The sequence below is a fragment of the Hyaloscypha bicolor genome, assembly GCF_002865645.1.
Source record: "Hyaloscypha bicolor E unplaced genomic scaffold K444scaffold_182, whole genome shotgun sequence".
In the NCBI taxonomy this organism is placed as follows: domain Eukaryota; kingdom Fungi; phylum Ascomycota; class Leotiomycetes; order Helotiales; family Hyaloscyphaceae; genus Hyaloscypha; species Hyaloscypha bicolor.
The window spans coordinates 2,090,977-2,110,436 of NW_020194684.1; the positions used below are offsets into that span (position 1 = coordinate 2,090,977).

The window sequence follows — 19,460 nt, forward strand, 5'->3', positions numbered from 1 at the left end:
AAAATATATCCTATAAATACAAATATAATATTTCTAGTTAGGTCTCTAATAAATTATATAAAGGCCTATATAGAACCGTACTATCTATATTAATAAAATATTTAATACTACTAAGATCAGGAAGTTCTAAAGTTTTATTAGAGTTAAAAACCTCTAAAAAGTCTTTATATTTATTATTTTAGAAATAAATAAGTATTTCTAGGGCCCTTTTCCGGAAGATATTAATTTACTATATTAAAAACTCCTATTTAGTATTACTAGAACTATATAATAAAATAGAGACCTAGTAACTATTACAAATATATAAAGCCTATTATCTAGGATAGTTATATTTGCCTTTAGTTAAGAATAAGACTTGAAATACTAGCTTAGAGTACTAGTTAAGCTCCTTACTAAACTTTTTTAGTATTAGGATCTTAATATTATTAGGCTATATAGGTATATATATTTATTATTTCTTAATATAGTCTATATATTATATAAGAGTTACTTTATAAAATTCTATATTAAAAACAAGGCTATAAGAGCTAATATTTTTATACCTATAAAACCAGAGCTTAAAAGAATATATCTTACTATAATTATCTATAATAAATAACTCAAGATTATAGACTTAATAAATCTTAAATTAGTTCCTATAAAAGGTTATAAATTTTTGGTTATATTTAGCTAAGATAATAAAGTTCTGGCTTTAAGCCCAATTATTATTAAGAAAGTTATAATCTAATCTGGTATTACTAAATCTACTATATATTTCTAAGATACCTACTTCTGGCTATATTAATCTTACTTAAATAATTATATAAAATAATATATCTTTTTTATTATAGCTAAAATTATTAATATTCAAGATTTGGCCTTTCTTTTTTCCTATTTCTTAGGAGAGTTTCCTCTAGAATACTTCTTTATAATTATAATATTAACCTGCTTCTATAAATACCTTAACTCTTCTATAGTTTTGGCCTTATTAGAGTTCTATTAAGTTTATTTAATATACTTAAAATACTTTATACTTCCTAAGAAGTATTCTTTCTATCTATAAGTCTAATAAACTATACCTAAAGTAGAACTGGTATTCTATTAAGGCCTTAAAGAAGCCAAAGTATTATTTGAGGATTTCTTATATAATTTTCGGAACTTATTCTTTCTTTTTTAATAGTTTTATAAATCAGAATTTACTAAGTCAGGGTCTTTAGAAGTAGAGTTACCCTTACTAGATTTCCCCGTCTTTACTCTTCTTAATTTAGGATAAATAATATATTCTGCTTTCTGAGCTTTCTTAAGCTATTCAGAAATAAATACTGCCTTATCTCCTAAAAAAATAGATATAAGTATCTAATAAGTTTTATAATTAGATAAAGTAGTATTAAGAGTCCGGATCCGGTCCCTTTTAGGATATAGGTCTTAGTTAACTTCGAGACTAATTATCTGAGTATATAACTCGGTAACTATCTTATTATTCTTTTAATAAAGATCTCGGAGTTTCTTAAAGGCGTCTTATTAACGGGTTTAAGGTACTTGGAATATATTAGCCAAATAGGCCTTAAATTACTTCTAATAAACCTTATATAATAATAAGCTTTACTTTATTATAGCCTCCCAAATATTATAAGGTTTATTTCTAAGAATATTTATAGCAAAGTTAACTCTAGAAAAGTATCTATTATAAGTCCAAGATTAGGTCCTAAAAACCGCCTTCTAGGAAAATATAAATATTCTCTATTTCTTAAGGAATTTTCTATAATATAAGTCAGGTATCCAGATCTTAAAAAGCTTCTCTCGGTTCAAATATATCTTTAGAATATTATATAATAGCTCCTAATAAATAGTATTAAGATTATTCTCAAAGCTTATTATATTAGAAAAGAAAGTAGGTTCTAACCCTATTTCAGGAAGTTCCCTAATAGGAATTACCGAGAAAGATAGAATAGATTTATAAATAGAGTTTCTATAAGATATAGTAAACCGTAAGATATTCCTAAGAGTACCCTTATATTACTCTAACTATAGGATATATTAGTTAATTATATTTACTAATTCTTGCTTTTATTAGAGTACTTTAACTTTAGTATATAAGCCCTATTCTATAGCTTAAACGGTAATAATTTGGGTATTAATCTCGGTATCTTAATTATTACCGGAATTATTTATATTATTATTACTGGCTTTCGGAGGCTCCTAAAGGGCCCTATTAAAAGTATTAGATAAGCCTTTGCCATTACCTATATCGGGGTTAATCTATTTAATTTCCTTTATAGGAATAGCTCTGGTAAGAGATTATATATTTCGCAGATTTTGAGATATAATTACTTATCGAACTACCTCTTTTAAGGGAAGAGAGATTAGCTTATAAGGTATTTATTAGTAGGTAATAAGATAATAGAATAAATTAGTATATTATAAAACTATAGTATTAAATTTAGTATAGAACTAATCTCTATTCCTCCTATAAGGTCCAGGGAAGCTCCCTCTAAATAGGAGGCCCTGATAACATATATATAATTAGTAATTTATAAGCCTAATACTTATAATATAAATAGTAGTTAGTTATAAAGTCGGAGGGCCTCCGATCTCCCTAATTAATACCTGTAATATCCGAGGTTTATTACATATCCTTAAGTCATATATAACCCTATATATATTATAATAATTTATTATTTAAAAAGCCTTTTATTATAATTCTAATAAACCTAATTATTATTTAAAATAAAATATATAAAAATAAAGTTTCTTATAAAGTTATTAAAGCTTTTTACTAAAAGCTTTCTTTTTTTACTAAAGGCTAGTTTAAAAATACTAAAGAAAGTTTAAAATTTAAAAAAGTTATTTATTTAGAATATATTAATATAATTTATAATATAATTCGCTATAATAAATTACTTTAATATCTAGCTATAAAGGCTAAAATTAACTAATAATTACAGGTAAATACTAAATAATAAAAAGAATTATATTATATTTAATATAAGAATATAATTAAAAAATTCAAATTATATTTAAGTAAATTCGAAAATATAAAATAAAGTTATTTAAGAATAATAAATTATATTTTTAGTATATTAAAAAGAAATTAAAAATACTAATAAAGAAAAATTCTAATTATTTTATTATTTCGGATTCTAAATAGGAATTTTCTATTAGTTTTTAGTATTTAGGAAATAAATAAAAAGTTAAATATAATATAATAAGTTATATTTTATTAAAATTACTTTATTTTAATAGTTTTAATATTTTATATATAACTTATAGAAATTATATAAGAAAACTAGTTTTTTTTATAATTCTAGATAATAATTTCTTTTTTATATTTAATTAATTAAGCTTTTATAAACTATATATTATTTATATTTTTAATCTTATTATTAAACTATTAAATTATGTTTTATATTTTAATATACTTTATATAAGTTTTTATTTTATTATAGTTTTCTTCTTATATTAGATATTTAAAAATATATTATTTATATAATATTAATATATAGCCGGGCTATTTATAAAGCCTTTTTAAAAAATATTATATTTATATATTCTATAATAAAAATAAAATATTATTAGCTCCTAAAAATCCGCGTTTATAGCTATATAATAGAAAGCTTAATAAATATCTAATTTAGTATAAATCTTAGTTTTAGATAATTAATTTAAAGTCTTATTAATAAATAATATTATTTAAATAACATAAATTAATATAAAAGTATAAATCTTTATTTACTTTTTTTATAAAAAGAATTAGTAAAGTAAAAAAAGCTCAACTCGTTTTAATAAAGCCTTTAGCTAGATTATTCTCTAAAAAATATTTAATTTCTAAAAGCTTTTAAGTAAATTATTACTAGAGAAATTAATATTTAATACTTTTAATTCTCTTTAGATCTTTAATCTAAATCTTATAATTATATAATCTATAAAAAAAAATTTAGATTTTTTTTAGAAAAAATAAAAGTATATTTCTTAAATTCCGAAAATAATATTTTCTAAAATTACTAAAGCTCTATTTCTTCTAATTATTAATTCTCTAGGCCAGAAATAGCTTTTTTTTCCTAAGCTTTAAGTTCTTTATTAATCTTATAAATAAAGATTTAACTAATAATAACATTTTTTCTTTTAGTTATATAATTAAATACTATAGAAATAAATATAGCTAAATTTAATATTTACTTTTTATTAAAAACCTTTTTTTGCTTTTTTAGCTTTTATTTAGGTATTATATTTTAATTAGATTATAAAAGTTTCTTTTTTATAGTTTTATATAATTTTCTCTAATTAGTTTAAAAAAATAAAAATAATTTAAAAAATAGAAAATTTCTAAAAATAGCTTATAATAGAATTTTATTAATTAGTATTTTTTTAATATTTCTTATTAGGTTATTTCTTTAGTTATTTTAAGAAATACTAATAATATAATTGAATTATATAGATTTAGGCTTATTTTTTTTTTGGCTATATAAGCCTATATCTTTTATAATTAACTAGAATATTAATATATATAATTTATTTTTTACTAAAAATAATATTATAATTTCTAAAGTTTAGAATAATTATAAGTATATTAATATTTTATTTATTAATTAGAAATAAAACTTCTATATATTTCTTAGTAAACTTAGCTAGCTTTTTATTAAAACTATATATAGTATAAAATAAGAAAAGAAGTTATAGTTCTATTTCTAGAAATTATTTTATAAACTAAATAAGCTTTATATTAATAAAAGAAAAAAACTTAATTTCTAATTTATTTATATTAATAATATAAAATATTATAAAAACATTTTCTTCTATTAAATAAATTAAGTTAATCTCTATTAAATTTATATTATAAGCCTCTAAAATAAAGACTTTCTTTAGAAATACTCGTTTTCTAATTTTATATTAGAATTAAAACTCGAATTCTTTAAATGCTTTATTAAAATAAGAACTAAATACTTTAATAAAATAGAAACTAAGTCTAGCTTAATTTTAGAAAAAGCTATTTTAGTTTTCTTATTATATTTAACTAGATAGTAATAAATATAATAGCTAAACTTATTATAATTAAAAAAAATTTAGTTTTTATAAAATATTATTTATATTTATAAGATATATATTTAATAAAAGTAGTTAATATAGGCTCTTTGAGTTCTTTTTTAGAAATATAAAAAAATATAATACCAGAAATAAACTTAACTAAAATAGTTTCTATTTTCTTATATTTCTTAGTTTTTTTATATATAGCCTTAATTTACTAATTATTAATAATATAATACTAAATAAAGTAAGTAATATTAATAAAAGAATTATTATAATATATATATACTAATTCCTAGAACTTTAGTAAAAGCTTTTTATTTAATTTATATTTAATATCTTAAAAACTAATATTACTTTTTATAAATAGTTATAAAAAAAGAATATAGAATTCCTGAAATATTTAACTAGAATATATTTAAAGTTTACTAAAATTATAGTAAATATTTTATATTTTATTAGAATTAGAATATAATTCTTTTAAATAAAAATATAGTTCTAAGAGCTAATAATATTAATTCGAACTATTTTTATTTATATAAAAATTAGTTAGGGCGAAAGTATTATTTATAAATTTACTAGAAATATAAATAATTCTAAAATTTTCTAAGAAATATAAATTAATATTTTTTTATAATTTATTCTTAATTTAAACTAGCTAGTTATTTAAAATAGTATAATCTTTAATAAAAAGAATTAGATCTGAGAACTTAATAACTCTAATATTTCTAAAGAAAATATAAAATATAGGGAATTCTAGATAGAAATAAATAAAAGATAATTCGGAATTCTTTTAAAAGAAATTTAGAATAGCTAAAACTATAGAAATAATAAAAGTAAATAGAATAGAAATAGCTAGAGCTATTATAAGCTAATTTATTATAATTATATAATATTTAATATTATTTACGAGTTTAGTATTATAAAACTTAATATTTTTTAAAAAGTCCTTTAATATTTTTATAATTTGTCTTATATAAAATAGCCTTTTTAAAATTCTTCTAATAGCTAATAATAATTAAATTAATATCTAAAAGCAAATAATTAGCTTCTTTAGTTCATTTATATAATTCTTTAATAATAATAAGCTAATTAGTATATAGAAGCTTTTTAATAAAAAAGAAATTTCTTTTTTTATAACTTTATTTAAAAAAAACTTCTAGAAATATTAATAAAATGTTCGGTTTAGGAAAGGCTACTAATGAAATAATCTAAACTAATAGAAGCCTTAGAAGAAATAAATATTATTTTAAGTTATATAATATTCTAGGAAATTAATTTATTATATTTTTTCTCTATTATATCTTTTCTAATAGTTTTATTACTAGTATATTTATAGGACCTATAAAGTTATAAAATAAAGCTTAAAAATAATAATTAGATTACTAGCTTATAAATACTTATTATTCTAGAACTTAGTTAAAAAATAACTTTTATTTAAGTTTTTTAATTTTCGGGTTTTTAAAAAAGTTTCTAATATATTACTAGTATATATTTATAAAAATATAAATATTTAATTTCTTTAAGAATTCTAAAGCTTTTTACTTTTATTATTCTAAAATCTAATATTTATATTTCTAAGGTTCTATTATCTTAATAATACTTATATTTCTAATAATTCTAAATTAGTTTATTTAAAATTCTCTATAAGATTAAAGAAAGTAAACTTTAAATATTATTATAAATATAATATTTAGGGCTTAGAAAATAAAATAGAAAGTTTCTTATAAAGATAATTTAAAGCTAAGGAAAAGAAAACTAGAATATAAGAGGCTATAAGGAAATATATATATCTTATAATATACTAGTTCTAAAAAGACTTAGTTTTCTAAATATTTCTAGTATATTTCAAATATATTTCTTTAATAAAGCGACTATATTATATATATCTAGGAAATATCTAATATTTAGCTAGATATTTCAAATATTAAATATCTGGGAATTATAATATATACTAAGAAATATATAAAGAAATACTTCTAGCTTTAGAAAGAAATATTAATTAATCTTTTATTAGAATTAATTCTTGGAATTAATTATATTTATAAGTATTATTTCAAAGCTTATTTATCTTAATTATTTATATATTATTCTATATCTTATATTTTATAACTTTACTAATATATATTTATATAAAAATATTAATATTTATTTTTTATAAAATTTCTAGTATTTCGAGTTTTTTAAAAGTAATAAAATATAAAGAAATTAAACTCGAAGATTATTTAATAATTTAATAATAAAAGTATATTTTTAAATAAAGGCAAAGTTCTAAAGATATATAAAGGCGGAATTTGAGTTAGTAATAATAGTATTAGCTTTAGAAGCAAGTTAATAGATTTTGGAAATAGCCTTAATTATAGTATTAAGCTTATAATAATAAAGGCCGGTATTAATTATATTAGTAATAGTAATAAAGAATTACTTAAAGAAAAAAAGATTATAGAGAATTAATATATAATTATATTTTTAATAGTCTAGCTAATTAATAATATATAAATAAAAATAAATAACTTTATAATTATAATAATTCCCTTAATATTACTAGCTTGCTTTTACTGCCAAATGCAGATATATTTCTAGAATAGGAGCTTATAAAGTTAGGCTATATAAGGCTTGTATGCTTTGATAATATTACGGAATTCTATACTTAATTAAGCGATAGCTAAGTGGAGAGGGTTATAGTGTGCGGGGTAAGCTTACGCCTCCCTTCACTGCCTTAATTAGTATTGATATTACGGGACAGGCATCCTTTGAAATCTGACTGTCCCGAGAGGCCTGGAGTGGTGGAGCGCGGCCTCTATCTCTTCGACATCGGAGCCGGTGAGTTCGTAGTTCCAGTTATACCTTTCCTCGAGGCTTTGCCCCTCCCACACAAGCTTCGATTCGAGTTGAGTAGGAAACCCTTCTGGAAGACATGTTTCTAGCTTTTCTAACTCGTGCCGCCGATTGATTCGGGCCAGATACTTGGCCATGTCCGGCGTATAGCTGATGTCCGGCTGCCCCGGAAGTGGAGCGGTGATGGTTGCCATGTTGGTGGGCTCTCTCTCGGTGTACTGCCTCGGGAGCTGTGATAGGCTTTATCTTTGTATGAAATGATAACCGTACCAAAATAACAATGAAAGTGCGATCGAGTATTTATATGTATTCTGCGTGTGGGCAATCATCCCGCCTCCCTATATTGCAGCGTAGTCTAGCACTGTGCATCTGCGCAATCTTTGCAAGCTGACAGGAAGGGGTGTAAGCTGGCCTTGCAGGAAGAGTTAGGATTAGGGTTACATTTCTAGGTAGGAAGTCCGTAGGAGTAAACACGTCTAAGGCGACAGTTGAGGATTTTCTTCTAATTTACTAATAAGAATTCTAAACTTGCGCCCTTCCTATTAAAGAAATGCGGGGATGTACTGCGGCGTGTACGGTGCACGTTGGGAAGCGAGTCAAATGGGAACAGACTTAATCCCTTAATCCGATTCTTGTTAGGCTTCTTCTTCTAAAGGACACGATATGATTGCAGAGATGCTTCTAGCTTATGACGCAACTGTTAAAGTGCCGAGCAGATGCTATAGATCCGATGCTGAGCTTCTTCATTAGAAGGGCACGATAAGATCGCCGAGATGCTCCTAAATAAGGGTGCAAATGCTATAGCACTGCTTCACAGGCTGCTTCTTCAGAAAGGCACGACAAGATTGTTGAGATGTTTGTAGAGGGCCAGTACACGTAGAGTCGTAGGCTAGAGGACTATAGCAACCTGTTCACGGTCAGAACTTCTACATAACACGTCTACCTATTCTGCGCAACTGCAAAGGTTCGATATTCCTCTCTGGGAATCTTGCAGCCATGTTAGTAAAGCCCGTTTCTCTCGTGCTATAACATGGAGAGATTCGAGTGTCCGTTCTGGTCTCGTGTAGATCTAGGGAGCAAGATAATGTCTTCTCGAATCTCATTAGATGCTCCGAATACAGCCTAGTATATCCGTAATGCGTGTGTGCCGATTCCCAGTCAGAGCCTAAGACCCGCGAGCCAAAGCAATGCAGCTAAAAAGAAGGTCCCCTCCTCCTCCATCCGCGTTCAACTTGATGATCCTCTTGATGCCCATGTCAAGCGCTCGCGGACTGAGAACGTCCTCGTCGTCAGCAAGACTTCCTCTCTCCAGAGGACCCATCCTCGACCCTTCAAGCTCCCAGAGCTTCCCACCGCTCTTGACAAAACTCACAAAATGCCCACCCTCACGCTCACCCGTTGGATCCGCAGCGCTGTCGCCGGCCAGCTCGACCGACTTGTGAGCAAATTCGAATGGCCCGCTGTTGTACAGCATTTCGGCGCGTTTGGTCATATCTAGCGGTATGGCGAGGCTTCGTATCGCTGCGAGATCGGAATCACGCTTGATAAAGTCGACGGCCGGACCGTTGATCACGCTATGGAGCAGACCGATGGATCCACAGGCGTGGCCGATGGTCTGCTTGAACCAGATTACCGGCTCATCAAGGCCGGAGCCAGTGTAGGGTTCTTTGTCAGCGTCTTCAGCCTTGCGACTTCGATCCCAAGCTTCTGTAAGTGGAATGATGACCAGCAGAGCCAGGGCAGGTCGAGGGATATGTGCGAGTTGTTCTTCATCCAGGGAATAGACGTCGTAGAATTGGAGCTCGGACGATAGACCCAACTTCGCGGCCAATTGGTTCATTACATTAGGGTTGTTCTCTGCCATTTGCGATGAGTTTCTACTTAAAGACGAGTGATTCATGAAGGCTTAGGCCCCTTACCAAGCATTACCCATGTCTTGTTTTCCATTTTGAGGAATCAATAGATGGAGGACGTCGAAAAGTTAGAAATGTTGGCAGGAAGGAGATGGTGTGCTCAACAAGGAATTGAGAACGGCGCCTTCTATGTGCGTGTGTGGGTGGGGCCTCGGCCTCCGGGCTCCGACAAGCGAGTTGCCCAACCAACCACGACTGGCGTCCGTGTTTCTTATCTAATCTTATTCACTGCTAGGAATGCTCAAGGTATTTTGCAAAACACCTATAGCTAAAGATGTTATTAGAGTAGTAGTTAGAGATTAGTAAGGTAAGAGTAGAGTTAGTAGAGTTAGTAACGTTGTAGTGAGCTAAGCTATAAAGAGTTAACCGGGCTTCGGTCGACATCGTCGACCGCACGGCCACATCTTTGTCATGGATCCTGCAATTTTCGGACCTGTGATAAACATGCAATGAATGACCTTTTCCTGGCATCGGCCGTGCTGTTGTCCTACCAGCTAGGCAAGTATCCACAACGAGACAAACAAATGTCTCTGCGGGCGTTTCCGTCTTAACTACTGTATGAATCTATGTATATAGATTCTCCCAGGGCTAACGCATCTTGCCACTAGACCGTGCAGGCCAGAATGGCAGACGCCGCCAAAGATCTCTAACCTCCTCGTACGACAGTTTCTCAGCTAGAACTTTATTAAAATGTCTTTTTTCTTTCAGGACAAAGACTCCTCCTATACCCCTTCAATAATAGCAGAGTCAGTAGCAGCTTCACGTACGAGTATATGTAAAAAGGGCAAGAAATCATCCCCTATCTGGGCTTATACTCGCGAACCCTTAGAGTATGAGAATCGAGAGCTTCTTTATTATTTTTATTATAATATCGACGATAAACCTCACGGTGCTAATAATGCTTTTTTATAACTAAGTATATTCAAAGGAAGCATTCTCAGGTTTCAATTGAGAAGGGTTTAAGTAAGGGCCAAGAGGTCATATAACAATAACTCAAACAGATTTACTACTAAGCTATAGCGACTGGGGATACTACGGAGTTCGATATAGCAATCCTAGAGAAATCGATTAATTAAGACGCCCTCACTAAAGCTCCAATTACTCTAATTGTTATATATAACCTCTCGTTCTGCTTAGGTGATTGGCCAGCGTTCTGTACCTTTTGCCATGTTCTTAATAGAGCATGTAAAGGCAAGGTTATAACGTATCATACAGGATTACGCAATAAGGTTGGGGAAGCTTTCCAAAAACACAAGGATACTGTACGAAAGGCAGTTCAGGCGACGCTCTCTCATATCTATATCTCTCTTGATATTTAGACCTCACCAAATCGATGGCTTCTTCTAGCGATCTGTTCACACTTTACCTCGTACGACCAGAAGAAGGAGAAAGCCCTTCTTGCTCTAAAGAAGGTGCATAGCCACGGCGGAGATGACCAGTTCTCGATCTTTCTCCCTGTCCTTCAGGATTACGGCGTTAAGGAGAAGCTTAGAGCTATTATAGCTAACAATGCCCCCCCAAATAACGTCCTTTGCCGTACGATTGAGAAGCATATATGGGAGAAGTACGAGAAGGAGTGGTCAGCTAATAACTGGCGGATCCGGTGTATTGGCTATATTATTAGCCTTGTCGTACAAGCCTTCTTATTTACAGATCTAGTAGATATAGATGAGCTTGAGCCGTACGATGAGGGAGAGGCAGATGGGCAGCTTATAAATGAGGAGGCAAAGAAAGCAAAGTTCAGGCTCTTAGGACCCCTTGGCAAAGCACATAATATCATGATCCATATACGTAGTTCAGGTCGTCGTGCAGACTATTTCAGGAGCCTGGAGGAAGGGTGATCCCAATAGATAATCGTATGAAGTCCCACTTGGATCATTGGAGAGGTGTCACGAAACCGGGCTCTGGGCTTGGAAAGCAGGTAGAGTGGCTCTTAATCCGAGGATTCTAAACTAAGGAGGGAAGCTCTGAGTACAGGAGCTTTGGTGTTCTAAATACTAGCCAGCCGTATGCGTCATCGCGTGGTCACGTGACGCTAAATTTCCTAGTGAAGTGTTGAACTAGCTAAAGCAATATAGCTAGGGTCACGTGCTTGCAATATAAACCAAGTAAAACGTATTGAATTGACTGCTGTTCTACAGTGGTAAGTAGACCGTATATATAGCCCTGAACCCCCTAAGTCACATGCACTAAACCCCTAAACCAGAGAGCCTTATACTGAACCATTCAACCTCAGCTGAACCGATTTAGCCTCACAGGGCTTATTATGCCCTGTATCAACCTTACAGGGCATAATCTACTCAGTAATAAGCCTATGGCTTAAGCCCCATTAGTACACAGCCCCTAAGGCTCTGTTCCAGGGCTTACTAAGCCTATTAGGGGCCTCAGGCCCCTAATTTCAACATGAAGCGGCAGAGCGTAACAAGAGGCAGTAGGCGGAAGTTCGATGTTTTTGAAGCTCCAATAAAATGGTGGCCCTTTGCCGAAGTCCAACGTGCCTTCCTTCAGGTAGACTGATTTTCGTTATCCATTGGTAAGAAAAACAACCTTAGTATTACTCTTCTATGATCCTTTCGCTGGATTACAGAGAGTAACGGTGAATTCTTGGCCGTCTGGAAAATACAATCTAGAAGTATTGTTTTTCGATGGCAGTCTTTTGGCATTAAAGCAAGTTGGATCCAATGGTCGGGTTTTTGGAAGAAAAGAAAATCCCACGGTGTCATTGAACGTTGCAATAGTCATCCACGTCCCGTCAGCGATGAACTCCTGTCCAACCTTGTATTGTGCTTCGTGACTTGACATTCGAAAATGGCTTCGAGAAAACATTCTCTCGAAGGTTTGCAGGAGATCCCCGGGACGACTAGAGAAATGGTCTTCTTCATCTTGGTTATCTTGTAATATAGAGTCGGTTTTGGTATCTTGGAGAACATCTTCCGTATGGGTTGACGTCGATGGCTTTTTAGTAATGGATCTATTGGAAAGTAATCGATTTATTGATGGAAAATCGATATATTGAAGGTTGATAGACTGCAGAATGACTAGATACAGAAGAGTGAGTTCTGGAAAATAGAGGAAAAGTGTCCAAAGTAAGGGATTTATTCCCATTACCCTTCGGCGATACCGGTGATGCCGAGCCCGCTTTCTCCGATATATTATCAATCAGCTAATAAATCAAAGGTAATCAAAATGACGATATACTAGTAAGCTTGGTAAGCTCGGCGAGTGACGCATGACAAATGAGAGTGGTTGAACCTGGTGCTGGAAGGACTGGTAAGCTAGCTATGGTAGCGTACCAATTTCAATAGGATCTGTACAGCTCATTTGCTGCATTTTGCTTCTTTTCAGAGGTACTCTAATCCAAGGGTTCAACCGGCTTGCCCACATATGTCACTGACGAAGATTCCGTATGCGTTGGTTGGGATTCGGATTTTTCTTGTAGTTTGCTAGTCTCAGACCCCTCTACCAAAGTGTTTTCGATGTCCGAGTTGGCGGGGCGATCATTATCTTTCAAAGACAATGCTATTTCTCTTGACTCTCGAATAGCACTACCAAGAATTGTCTCTGAGTTTTGTACGTTTACCATTAGCCTCAAGGCATCTGGATCACCATCAGACGATGATATATTGATGAGATCGCGAGGGGCAGTGTTGCACGGTGTCTTGTTCTGTGGTCCTTGAGTATCGGTCGAATCAAGAGTAAAGTCCACCTGCTCTGAATCCTCTGTACTAGTTCGTCCGATGGTGGTGTTAATAATTTGAACTAAGTCGCGACCCTCGTCTACAAGAGACGTCAAATCGCTTGCATGCATGATTTTAGAAATCTCTCCGGCATCTCCGGATTCGCACGAGACTGATTTGTGAGACCTCACTGGAATTATACGCGGTGGGGTTTCCATGAGGCCGTCTGTCATGCTTTCTTTGCTGCTAGATGCAGAAAAAAGTGAGTTTGCATCACTTGTATCAATTCGGGGTATGACTTCGTCCAAGGCTTGAGCTGAGGTTCCCAAACCCTGGGCCTGCTCCGGATTCTGTTCTGAGGCAGTAGCTGAACCATAATATCGCTTAAGTTGAACCATATTATCAGTAGCGAGAATACCCTTGTATTTTCCATAATATGGTTCAACTTCCCTCACCAAAAACCGTACTATACTCACTATCTTTAGTAATATATAGACACCAGCCCTCGTTTACACCCTCTATCCAACCCCGACCTCCTCTCAACGGCCCGCCAGGTATACTCCTAGCATATACTTAACCTTTACTACTAAGAAACATATAGGTAAGTTAGAATATATCTTGCTTTACTATTACTATCACTCAAACATATACTCTGCATATAAAAACTATATACCTAGTATATGCTTTACTCTTATTGCTAAGAAGTATATAAGTAAGCTAGAATATATCTTGCTTTACTATTACTATTACTCAAGCATATACTCGATATATGGAACCCATATACTTAGTATATACTTTACTTTATTACTACCCGTAATATATATTCGGCATATAGAATCTATATGCCTAGCATATACTGAACCTAACCCGTAGAGCCTTTATACTTTAATATATCCCAATACTGGGAGCTCTCACCGCCCCCTGACCCCCCGGACTAACCCAGACCCTAACCCCTGACTCTAAGCCCCCTCGCAAGCTCGGGACTAACCCGAACCTTCCTAGCTCATATAACTTATTGCCTATATATATATGCAGAGCATAAGGGGAGTATACGCAGAATATAAGGAGAGTATATGCCTAAAATATAATTGTTATAAAACCTATTTATTTGCTCGGCTAGCTGTCTCGCTTCTTTAAGCGATACTATGGATCAGCTAAATAAACGAGCATATGCAAAGTTTGATAATATGGTTCAACTTAAGCGATACTATGGTTCAACTAAAACCCCTTCTGTTCTTTTGTAGTTTCAGGATTTGTCTTAATCGGTATCCGCTCGGATCTTCTGTGAAATTTGCCTTTCACTATTCTCGAGTTCGAGACGGCTGCTAAGAAACTAGAAACTGCAACTTGAAATTTATCGTGATCGTTCTGCTCCTGGGTGCTGGGGCAAACATCGGGATTCGACTGGTTCTTTCCCGACGCACTGTCGTTCGGTCGGCTTGACTGATGCATGAATTGTAACCTAGATTTGACGAATTCAATATCGTCTTGTCCTTGAAGTTGCAGCTCGATAGATATCAACTGTTGATATAGCAAAATGTGGACCTTCGCTTTCTCTAATTCGTTAAGCAGCGCTTGAGCTTGTGGCCTGAGGGTGAATTGGTAGTAGAAAGATATTCCACTCGCTATAAGATCTAGCTTCTTCCGTTTTGCCTCTTCTCGAGCTTTCCAGGTTTTGTGGAACTGCTTAAGAGTGAGACAAAATTGACGGCATTGATCAACGATGGACTCCCAATCGGTTCCGTGACAATTAAACTTGTCTTTAGTTCGGGTTTTGGCCTCTCTGGCAGCTTTCGTCAAACGATCAAGAAACTAAATCTTATTAGCAAAAGGTAAATTGTTTCTAAAGGTGTAAGATGCATACCCGGAGATACTCTGCAAATCTGTTCATAACATTGTCCCAAAACTTATGCCTTGTCTTCCAGTGCCTAATGGCGTTTAGACACTGTCCTATAGCATTACAGCTAATGTCGGCAACAGTGGCAACACTAGACAAAACACCCAGGGCTGCGACTAGTTCAGCCATGGCGATCGCATGCTCGCTTCAAAAATGACCCAAGCTATAGACAATTTCAAGAGTAGTATAGGGAGGGATATTAAAATGACATATGTGCTTTGGAGTTTCAGGTCGGAAGAGTTGCAGGAGGCCTTGCGTACCAATTGTTTTGTCGAGGTTGAAATTCGGCGTAGTGGGTGTGCGAAGTGCACATGTCATAAAATGAGAACGAGGCGAAGAGTTAAAAGGTTAATTGAAATGGAAAGCCGCAGGACAATAAAATAATTGGGGAGGCGGGTGGTTGTTCCATTTTACAAGGCTACCTGAAAACGAGGCAGAATCGATGGCGGATTGAAGTGTGGTAGGTGTTGGTTAAAAGTGACGTTGATTGGAACCACGTAGCCTCCGTCGTGCATCCTGGAGCCACACGCAAAATACAAGGCACTGGCATAGTCTTCTCTGACGTTCCGCCCAACTACCGCGTATGCCCTTGAAGCTATCTGTTGAATTGGTACACTACCTTAGCTAGCTTACCAGTCCTTCCAGCACCAGGTTCAACCACTAATTTAGGATTCTCCACTCTCATTTGTTATGCGTTCACTCGCAGATCTTACCAAGCTCACTAATATATTGTTATTTTGATTACTTGTGATTTATTAGCTGATTTATAATGTATTGGAGAAAGCAGGCTAGGCATTATCGATATTGCCGATAGGTAATGGGGATAAAGATCCTTACTTTGGACACTTTCTCCTCTGTTTTTAGACTTCACTCTTGTATCTAGTCATTCTACAGACTGTCAACCTCCTATATCAATTTTCCATCAATATATTAATCATTTTCCAATAGAACGGATATGAAGCAATGGCACATTTGCTAGAATGCAAAGATATAGAGAGAAGCTCAAAGAACTTGGTAGCAACGGCAAAACTGTATAATGCCGTAAAAAGAGGGGATGAGAATGAGGACCGGTTATTACTGGAGACAAACGTCGATGTTGCACTCGGTGAAGAATGCGCGGCAGGGAACGCAAGGCAATAGTACACTTGCTGGTAGAAAAGGTGGCGGACGATATAAAGACTGGAAACGGATGGACAATTCTGCAGCAGGAGGCCTACGATGGGCACCGGGAGGTGGTACAACTGCTACTGGACAAGAAGGTGCTGCTCGAGACGAAAGATGGGGAGTGGGGGGAGCCGGCACTAGTCTTAGCAGCCCGGAGAGGGCAGGACGCGGTAGTACGGCTGCTGCTAGAAAATGGGGCAGACGTCGAGGCTAGGGGTTATAATGAACAAACATCGATGCATAAGGCGGCTGGGAGAGTGGTTACTGATGGATACTATGGGGGGCACGTGGCGATGTTGCGGCTGTTGCTAGAGAAAGGGGCTAACGTCGAGGCGAGGGATCATGATGGACGGACGGCGCTGCACAGGGCAAGCTATGACAGCCATGAAGAGATAGTAGTGATGCTATATGAGAAAGGGGCTAATATCGAGGCAAAATTTAAGAATATTCGGACAGCGCAATTTTATTTAAATTAAAAGTTTATTTAAATTACGAATTTTTACTTCACGTTTTTGTACTTGTTTCAAATATAGGCATGAAAACCATTTTATTTTTCTATGTACAAAGACTCGATATCCATAGAGGACATTTGCTCAAGGCAATAAAGTGCATTCGCTATTCTAAGACTCAAAGTCTAAAGGTCATGCCAAGGGCTGTAAAGACTTGAGCATATCACTCGCGTACATGACGCATCTCCATAAAGGAACTAATGAGAACAAGTCTCCCTACGTGAGGATAAAGCTCGACGGCTTGAAGTCATCACAGACAAGCTGTGGAATTATCACAAAGGATGTCTATCACAAGGATGTAGTCTCAAGAAAGAGGACGAGATTCGTGATCTGGGAGAAATTATGGAGGGCTCTTCCGAGATGAAGGGTAAGCAGCAAACGCAACTCCTTCTGAAACCGCGGCGGCAGTGACCGGGGATTGGTTTCCAGGCTTGGGACCCTCGCCAACTGGTGTTGGTGTCGTGGTTATGGAGTCCGAGTCTTCGGCGCGGGCCGGAGCACGAGCACGAGCACGCTTCTTGGGCGGGCCATCCCTGGGGTCCATCCCGTAAGACTCGCACCATTCTGACCATAGATCCCGCTTGACCTGTTGAACGAATCCAGGAGTCTGGACCAGCTCCTTCTTGGCCTCGGCCTTCGCGCGAGCTTTGATAGCCTCGACGCACGTACCCCAGAGAACTTGCTTTCCGGTGGCACGGTCGTAGACCCAGCGCGTCTTTTCCTCTTCCTGTGCCAATCAGATACCGTTAGCCTTGAACTCGTATTCCTGTCGTTCCACATGCTCCCTGTCCCAATCCTGTTGACCCTCTTTGTCCGCGATATGATGGACCGTGCTGGGGGAACTCACAATATGCTGTCTGAGGATCTTATCGTTGTGTTTCACGGTGGCGACATGGAGCTCTTGCGGGGAAGCACCAGGCAAGAGGTCTTTCATGTCGTCTCGAGTGGCCAGGATAGGTTCGCCCTTGGCATTGACCTTGTACGGCCATGGGTCTTCATCTGTCTTGACTTGTCTGCTAGTGAAAGGTTTTGGCTCGCTGGCTGTGCTCTGCGCGCTATCGGTCGGAGCGGTCGAAGTAGCTCGCTGGGCTGGAGTTGCTGGGCGTCCAGCCGCGCTAGAAGCCGGCTTGGTTGCTTCATTGCCTCGTCGCGGCGGTTGAGCTACACTCGACTGTGGTGGTCCTTGTGCAGGGGCTGGGCCTCGTGCGGACTTTGAGGCGGCGGTGGAGGCTGGTGGAGTCTGGCTGGCCTCCCGCTCCTTCTCCTCCTCGTCTTCGTCATCCTCGCCGAACTCTTCTGGTTCCAGCCGGGCTCTAAGCGGCTTGAATGCTGGGTCAAGGAAGTATTCGAAGAAATCAAGGATGTTTGGGCCTTTCCTATTGGTCCGGGTGTAGATTTGTGTTTCTTGCATGTAATGGGTCAAAAAGTCATACGCAAGTTCGAGGTTATGCTTAACAGGGTCCGAAAGTTCTCGGTCGACGCGCGGGCGTGGACGATGCTGGAACTGTGCGAACCGGCCCTCGTCCTCGAGTGGAGGCTGCGCCCACAAAGTGATACCGTTTTCGTGCTTTTGGACCTCGAGGACGACACGAAAGTACTTTCCGATGGTATCAAGGGCTGTGCGCTTCTTGTCGAGGATGACAAACTTCCAAAGAGCCCCATGTAGGTCGACGGAATACATGAATTCGCCTGATTCATCAACAATCGGATGATGGTTGGGTCTGGGTTGTCGAGGAGTCTCGGCGGTGTAATCGAAGGGAACATATTTGGGATGTCTGGGTCTAGAGGACGTGGAAGCACTTTGACCGGTAGGTCTGCGCTGACTAGGGTTGTTCGATCCACCGGTACTCACGCCTGCCATCGGGCCAACGATCGAGCCGGTTCCCTGACCCCTATTCACTTGGTTGGGCTTGGCGCCAGCGGGTCGACGGGTGGCTTCGGCGAACGACTTCTTACCACGGGGCGGGGGCTGCACAGTGTGACTGGAACGTGTACTTGCGGGGCCCGAGGGGGTTCCTTGCCCACCGGCATTCGAGGGAGGTACTCCGAGTGGGATTCGGCCTCTCTGGCGTTCAGTGTTCGGATACAGACGCCCCTCCACTGGCTCGGCGTGTGGGAATTTAAAGAGACCCTTGACTGCGGGCGGTCAGTCAGCGCCCGGTAGAAGGGATGGGGCACTCGATACTTACAGAGGAGCTGGCAGAGCTCGACATCGGCGGTCCACTCAATCCAAGCCTCGAATTTCGAAGCCATGGGCCAGTCGGATGAAAACAGGTACGCCTTCACGAGCTTGATGAGGATTTTCATCGCGAGTATTTCGGATATGTTCGGTCGATATATCGGTATTTCGAGATTTGTCCACGAACCATTCAAGGTCGTGCACGTAATAGCTCTCGTTGCCTGCCATGGTGACAACGACAACGTTTGTTTGATGATGTAGAAGGAAGGAAACAAACAGATC

General features: G+C 35.7%; 3 protein-coding genes across 3 annotated transcripts; 1 reads left to right on the plus strand and 2 right to left on the minus strand.

Moving 5' to 3' along the window:
* Positions 1-8,694: 8,694 nt before the first annotated feature.
* K444DRAFT_601552 (ubiquitin carboxyl-terminal hydrolase) lies at positions 8,695-9,843 on the minus strand. Its single transcript, XM_024878687.1, has 2 exons — positions 9,759-9,843; positions 8,695-9,696 (listed from the first exon to the last, which is right to left on the minus strand). The coding sequence occupies exons 1-2, from the start codon at positions 9,784-9,786 to the stop codon at positions 9,005-9,007; spliced, it is 720 nt and encodes a 239-aa protein (XP_024728171.1). The 5' UTR covers positions 9,787-9,843; the 3' UTR covers positions 8,695-9,004.
* Positions 9,844-16,660: 6,817 nt separating this feature from the next.
* Positions 16,661-16,945, plus strand: K444DRAFT_482540 (ankyrin; the record flags this gene model as incomplete). The annotated part of the gene is made up of 1 exon (XM_024873031.1): positions 16,661-16,945. A coding segment is annotated over one exon (285 nt), but the record flags the coding sequence as incomplete, so codon positions are not given.
* A 345-nt stretch (positions 16,946-17,290) lies between these two features.
* On the minus strand, positions 17,291-19,373 carry K444DRAFT_620402 (uncharacterized protein). Its single transcript, XM_024881701.1, has 3 exons — positions 19,189-19,373; positions 17,847-19,135; positions 17,291-17,726 (listed from the first exon to the last, which is right to left on the minus strand). The coding sequence occupies exons 1-3, from the start codon at positions 19,304-19,306 to the stop codon at positions 17,340-17,342; spliced, it is 1,794 nt and encodes a 597-aa protein (XP_024728173.1). The 5' UTR covers positions 19,307-19,373; the 3' UTR covers positions 17,291-17,339.
* Positions 19,374-19,460: the final 87 nt, after the last annotated feature.